A 7,700-nucleotide genomic window follows, 5' to 3' on the forward strand; every position below is an offset into this window, starting at 1 on the left:
TTCATAGTATGTACAATTATCTCTGCAAGTCTGGAAGTTGTAGTTTGGTTAAAATTGTATATTTTCTGTAAACAAGTAAAATTGAGGAAGTACATAAATCAGAAGCTAAACTGGAGTGAGCGTTGGAATGCAAAAGAGATGAAATCAAAGCCTTGTTTCCTAAATTTCATAACATATGTGAACAATAATGCCCACTCCTAATATTGTATGAATATTAAACTATGATATCGTGTTAATACTTCAAAATAATTGCTTGCATGATAATGATTGTTAATTATAATTTATGGATTTTAACTTATTTATTTTCCATAAGAGCCTTACTTAACAATTAAACGGTTAAGAAAATTTAAGACTGAGATAAATAAAACAAATTGCTCAATTCCATTTTGTAAGCCTTGGCAAAATGTCTGCAGGGAGTTACCCTGTTTATCTCTAGGTTATACTGGAGTATAATATGTATCTACTTTCCTTGTGAATATATTTTACTACCTTTATTTATTTTTTTATTGTTAAGAGTATTTTGAAGTACAACTTATATACAATATTATACTCATTTCAAGTATACATCACAGTGATTAATAGTTACATTATTATTGAATCCTCACCCCATAGTGCAGTGACTATCTTTCGGCACAGAGGATGTTAGAGAACCATTGACTATGTTCTCCATGTCACGCTTTCATGCCCGTGACCAACTTATATTATGATTGAGAATTTTGTGTTTCAAATGAATGACTGCCAGTAGTTTTGAAGTCAGGCTCCTGCTCAAACACCTACATGTGATCTGCCAAGCCGGCAGTAGACAATTATGAGGCTCCACCTGGCAGGAGTCCCTGGGAAAAGTTGCCGCCCTCACACCAGCATGGCACAAAGAAATACTGCCTTCCAGGAAGGGGCTTGTGGGAGTGACTCAGGCCTGCTGGGCTGGCCATGCTTTTCCATGAATTTCCACATTTTGGCCAAATGCTTTCCTGCAGAGATCCCTTTACCTGGCGTTTTCAGAGGAGGCTTCCTCAGGGACCTTTACTGAATCTTCCTTATGGGAAGTAGGGCACAACATCTTCAAGACAGCTCTTTGCACTGTGACTCAGGGTTCAGTATTTCCTAATCACAGCCCTCGCTTCTCTTACACCCACTGGCTGCAGGTACATTACACTGCAAGGGACATTTATTTCCAGCTCCCAGTCCTAGCATGGGCTGTACATCTGTGCTGATCCATTTCACCATGACCAGGGGGCCACCCCAGGCAGGGAAATGTCCAGTCACAGTGATTGACAAAGCCTTGCCTCATACTTTGCTTCTGGGCTTGTAGCTTTAAAGGACTTCTTCACATCTGGCTGCTCAGCTCTCTCTCCAGCTCAGCTGGATCCTTGCCCAAGTCCTCATAATTCCTCTAAAAACTGATTAGCACTGAAATGAGTTAACTGTATTTTACAGATATAATCATTGAGGTCATGTCACTCATCCAGGTCAAGGCAGACAAAGTCATGTGGGCCCTTTGGAATACATAATATTATCTCTGAGTTTCTTGTACATGGCCTGTTGTAATTAGCCCCACTGACCTGCGCTGTGGAGACCATTACCTGCTGGGAATCACACTTGGGGAACGGACTATCACGGATTCGTAGGTTTATGCTCTCCATGGCTTTAAAGCATCAGGGAGCTTTAAAGTTGTCCGCATTTTTAGATAAAGCGCATCATGATCAGCCCCTTCCACAACTGAAAAATTATGCTTTCTTCATCTAAGAAGGCCTCAAGTCCTTTCTGCAGAGGAAAGTTTGGTCAAGCCATCTTTAAGACTGTGATTTAGAATGAAGACACATTTTTATTCCTTCAGGATTTGAGGAATACTCTATTCAGGAGTAAGTAGGTTGTGGTTACTATTGAAATATCTTCCCACCTTCTTTCCTTCCCTTTTGTAATCTGATTTTCCTGTGATCTTTTTCTTCACTTTGGAATTTCATTTTGGTTTTAGAAATGCAGATGGGTTTGAATAGAGAGTACTGCTAGTGTATCAGTGCAGTGGACCGAGATATTTTAGTCTGTATAATGATCAATAATCTCATTAAAGGAATAAGCCAACCCAGTAGTGATAAGTTAATTGTTTCAATAAAATAGCAAGCACAGGGAATTTGCATCAGCTTTTTATTACCTTTGTGTTACTTTGTATAACTACAGTATGATGGACTCATGTGAAATATAAGAATAAGCAGGACTGATAATTCTTTATGCTGTCACTATTGATTCAAAATCCATATTTTCAGAATTTATTTGCCATAAACTTGGAAATAATCAGACTAGTATTAAAGAAGTTCCAGAGACTAAGAAAAACATCAATATTTAGATGTTTATAAACACATGGAAATTGGTTTATATCTATATCTATATAGCTAAATGAAAAAAATACTGTATTAAAACATTACTTAATACTTCAGAAATTATTCTATATGGTTGGCTTCTTTTTTATCAACTATGATGTAAGGACTTTTCAATAAATGAGGATGTTTTTTCAGGGTTTTGCTCAGGGTTTTCTTTTTGACTTTCTATTATGGGTAAAACACATTTTTTGAAAAATCAATAAAATCATGCAGTACTCATTTCAACAAAAAGGTAAGTGATATTTAAGTATATGAAATAGATTGAACAATCTAAACAGCTATCAAACAGGATCAGATTTTATGTTGTTAAATTTCTGTCTTTGAATTTTTTAACTATGTTTGACTGCTACTGGGAAACTCACATTAAGTTGCTTATTTGGACTTTCATTATTTAATGAAAATAATTCATACTGCTTGTTTTTTTACTTCAACTAAATTTATCCCAGTACATTAATAGGCTGCTAAGAAAGAGAGCACATGGACTCTAATTTAAAATTTGAATTATTGTACATAACAACCCAAATATCATAATTAAATTTAAACACTGCATGATGGATATGTGTATAAGTAGTAACTTCACCATGTGATTAATTTGGACATAAAGTACTATCACATACACTGTAATTACATATATTGATACCTATAAAATAACCATAGTGTACAATTAGTGGTTGCTATTTAAGGTACATTCATCAGAGAATCTCGACATATTAAATATTATTACTACTGTCCAATATCAACTTGTCACCCACTTAAAAAATTTAGTATCACCACTCATCTAATTTTGTCAGTCATTTGCAAAGTTTTCCTTCCCTTTGATTACTTATCTGTCTATGTTTAATTCATAATTTTTAGGCCATTCAGTTATATTTACTTATGATAGTAGGCACATTGCCTCCCATATGTTAATTTAGAAAATGATATGTCACGTTATAATGTGAATCTTATTAATTGTAGGACATATATATGTGCCATGGATTGACAATTTTTGTGATACTGAAACTGGGAAATCCATTGAAACAAAATGAATAACTCATAAATCTGCATATATATATTTATAGAAACAATTTGAAATATATGCACATATGAATGTACAACCCTCAAGAACACATTTAAAATTTAAAAATATAATTGCTTCCATATTTCTCAATGTTTTAATAAATAACACGAATTAGTTAATTTTACTATGTATTTTAATTTAAAAATTAATTGTAATTTGTAATCTCTCAAGTGCAATAATATTTAAAAATTTTGAGGATAAGTCGTGTACATTTCATTATTTAAAAATAACAACACATTACTAAAAGTGTAAGTTCTAAACCCCTACAAATTTTTCAAAGAGGAAAGCACTTTAAACATTTCTGTTAATGTTTCTGGAATGTGAAGATATTCTAATCTACCATTTTATTTATCTGTCTCTGATTTCTGCTTAATCTTTTTTTAATCCATCATATTTTTTCACTTGCAAATTTTGCTCCAATGCCTTGCATACCTCATATTTCAGGTGCTTTTAGTTCAAACTTAGTCTAAAATATTTATGATTAATTTTTAAAAATGCCTTTTCTAAGTGACAGTTTTGCAAAATAATACTAAATTCATTTATTTGTTGAAATAATTGGTGTCTGCCCTACTATCATTGTTTACATATTTCTTTCTTCAAGTTCGCTCTTACATTAGACTTCGGCTTCAAACTCTATAATGTGTGACTATGATAATTTTGCAAGAAAAATAGAGTCAAATGAAGAAAAGCATTTCATGCCATAATTTTCCCACATAAGCAAAACAGTTCATCATAAAAGTTCAATCAATTAATGTTAACAGACAATTTCCTAACTTCTTTTTGAGAGAAACAAACAATAGGTAGTTTAGAGAAAAAAATAAATAAAATATCTCTGTATCTATGATAACTTTCATGTTTTAAATACATTTCTTGACTCTACTGTTTTAGATAAAGAAAAGGGAATATTCTTATAAAATTTCTACTATTTTTGGGACCCATTTTTTTATGAATTTTTAAATATTGATTTGTAATTTTAAGTATTATATTTTAACCTAACTGGAATCAAAGACCTAAAAATGTATCACTTGCCTTCTTTCATAAAAAAAAATGTACAAGGAATAGCTGGCTGTGGGTAATCAGTTAAAAAAAATAGATTCAGATCTTAGCTTGTACTTAACACATGTTGGAAAGAGTTTCATTATTTTAGATCTATACAGAGAATGAATTAATTTAAGGTGGTTGATAAATGATGTAATCCCTCTTAGAGATTTTTTATCTGTAAATAATTATCATTGAGTGTAATGTTAGTAGTCAATGAAGTATGTGAAATTCATTTTTTATCAACTATGATGTATGTACTTGAATCTAAATGCACACAAATTTCTGGGTACATTATGAATTAAAAAGGTCACCAAGATGAGAGTTCTGTTGTCATAAGGGAGCAAAAGGAAAATGGTCCATATATAAGATGAGGTATGATTTTTTCAAAGTTATTTGAATTTCAGACTTTGGTTGTTAAACACAATGTAATGGCTACACTTATCATAAACTTGGAGAACAAGTGCAATTCCAGAAATGCTATAGAAAAACTAATGAGAAAAGCAATTAATGTGTTTAATGTTCACAGATTCTGAATGGGGGAATGCTTTGGAAGAGCAGAGGAAATAACACAACAGATTATTCACAGTCCTGTTAGAATACAAAATTTCCATATTATTGTTATTTGATAGGTTACTTTCTTTGTGTGATCAGTGTCAAAATTATTTATAAATTCAGATGGCAATTAATGGCATAATAAATTGAATTCCAAAGTTGAAAATGACATCCAAAATATAAACATAGAAAAATAACTCACTGTTTTATTACGACCATTTAGGATTTAAAATATTTACTCTAGTTTGTGTAGGAGTACAAACCATTTACAAAATGTATCACAATAAAATTTGAGTTTACTTCCTCACAAAACCCATAGAATTCTGTCCTAGCATAAATTCACATGGAATGGTCCTGCTTGAAACAAAGTGAAGACAGTTTTAATTCTCCAAGTTTTTGCTGAGTGAATCTTAAAATATTAAATACTTTTCTAGAAAAATAATACTTGAGATATAAAAGACAAGTGTGCTAATAACATATAAGGATATCATAGTACAGATAAAACTGACTTAAAGAGTAGGAAAATTCTTCAGAGCAATTCTGTGCTCATATTTGAAGCTTATTTTGAAACAACTAGGTTCTCTGAATGACCCATAGACCACATTTTCAAAAAACATGACCTAAACCTCAACTGCACATCAATGTCCAGGCTGAGCGTAAGTGACCAACTCCTAGTGATACATTCAGTACAGATATCGGGGTGACATTTAATAATGTAGGTAGCTGTCAAGTTACTATGTTGCACAACTGAAGCCAATACAATCTTGTGTATCAACTATATTTCAATAAAAACATCACATAAAATTTAAACCTCATGCGCTGGTTATTGCTGAGCACCGTAAGAGCACTACACGTCATAACGCAACAGTGGGACTCAGCAGTTCTGCCTGTGCCACATTCCATGTTAACTACTCAGTAATGGTGATAAGCTGAGGAGACCAAGACTAATGATGGAACTTTCCTACACTTGGAGGACAATTTTTTGAATGAGAAGAAAAACCCTTTCAGGGAAAATATTGAAGGTGATGTCCTAAACGGTTTTTAGCAGTCGTGTGTTTCATGGTTTACTCCTTTTGCTTTATAGGTCAATCAGAATTTCTGGAAAATGGCCAATTCGTCCATGGTGACTGAGTTTCTCCTCACAGGCTTTGCTGATAAGCAGCAGCTGAGGCTTCTGCTCTCCGTGTTATTCCTACTGATGTACTTGGCCACCTTGTTAGGGAATCTCCTCATCGTCTCTGCCACCACACTCGACCAGAGCCTTCACAAGCCCATGTACTTCTTCCTCAGGAACCTGTCCATCTTAGACATGTGCTACGTTTCTGTCACTGTCCCCAAAGCCTGTGTCAACTCCCTCACTAACAACAGGGCCATTTCAGTGGCTGGCTGTGCAGCTCAGATCTTCCTGGTCATTTATTGTGCATTTGTGGAGCTTCTGTTCCTCACCGTCATGGCCCGTGACCGCTATGTGGCCATCTGCCAGCCCCTCCTCTACCCAGTCATCATGAACCACCAGTTCTGTGTCTGGACAACACTGGTCTCCCTGCTCAGTGGCCTCATCTTCGCAGGTGTGCACACAGGGAACACATTCTGGCTGTCCTTCTGTCAGTCCAACGTTATCCACCAGTTCTTCTGTGACATCCCCTCTCTGCTGAGCCTCTCCTGCTCGGACACCTTCAACAATTTCCTCTTACTTATTGTTTCTGCCATTTGGGTTGGTGGTGGCTCCTTTGTTTTTATCACCATGTCATATATTTACATATTTTCCACTGTGATGAAGTTTCCAATCAGAGAGCGAGGCAAGGCCTTCTCCACCTGTGTCCCTCACATCCTCGTCGTGTCCATGTTCCTCATTTCTGTCATCTATGTGTACCTAACACCTTCAGTAACCTCTGAAAGTATCCAGGGAGTGATTCTTTCTGTATTTTATTCAACTGTTCCTCCATTCCTGAATCCTGTTATTTACAGTCTTAGAAATACTCAAATAAAGGAAGCTGTAAGGAAAGTAATCTTCAGAAAATCTTATTCAGGTAATTAATACACATCCATTTCAAGTTTATTCCAACTCACTGAGATCAGAACCAAACTTCTATAAAATAACTGTTGGTATAAGTTTTACATATTAGACTGCTTTCTCCAAAGTATCTCTATTGATATATGAGTTATTAACCTATAAAATACTCATTTTGTGTTTTCCATTAACCTTTCCACCTAGCCTCCATAAAAACATCTAAGAATTGTCTGTTTTAATACATAGATGTCATTGAAGATATCTGAGGAGAATTATTTAAAATTATATGTATTTGTGTTTCATCAAATATTAACAGTGTCAGTAATACCTCAAAAGAATATCTAAATCAAATATTGGGATAACTAACAAACTCTATTTGAATTTATGTAATGAAATACAAAATAAATCTACACACTACTCAGTCATAGAAATTTATGTCTGTAGAAATTTAAAAAATTAAATCCCTAATAAATAACAATCTTCAATATGTAGGGAGGATAACTCATATGTGATATATTTTGAAAGTGAAAAAAGTAAGTCTGGAAAGAGAACTAAATGGCATTCATTTTAGCCAGTTTGTTTACTTGATTGAGGGATGTCCTTTTGTTGATAGGGTGCACTTTTAACTCCCTTGAATGAGTCTGGTTTACAGTTATTT

At 34.1% G+C, this 7,700-nt stretch overlaps 1 protein-coding gene across 1 annotated transcript; it reads left to right on the top strand.

The window, feature by feature from the left end:
- The first annotated feature begins 6,136 nt into the window (after positions 1-6,136).
- Positions 6,137-7,069, top strand: LOC108383825 (olfactory receptor 14C36-like). Its single transcript, XM_017640537.3, has one exon. The coding sequence runs from the start codon at positions 6,137-6,139 to the stop codon at positions 7,067-7,069; it is 933 nt and encodes a 310-aa protein (XP_017496026.3).
- Positions 7,070-7,700: the final 631 nt, after the last annotated feature.

The sequence above is a fragment of the Manis javanica genome, chromosome 14, assembly GCF_040802235.1.
Source record: "Manis javanica isolate MJ-LG chromosome 14, MJ_LKY, whole genome shotgun sequence".
Lineage (NCBI taxonomy): Eukaryota > Metazoa > Chordata > Mammalia > Pholidota > Manidae > Manis > Manis javanica.

Coding starts and splice junctions, on each gene's coding strand:
- LOC108383825 (XM_017640537.3), top strand. CDS start 6,137: ATGGCCAATTCGTCCATGGTGACTGAGTTTCTCCTCACAGGCTTTGCT.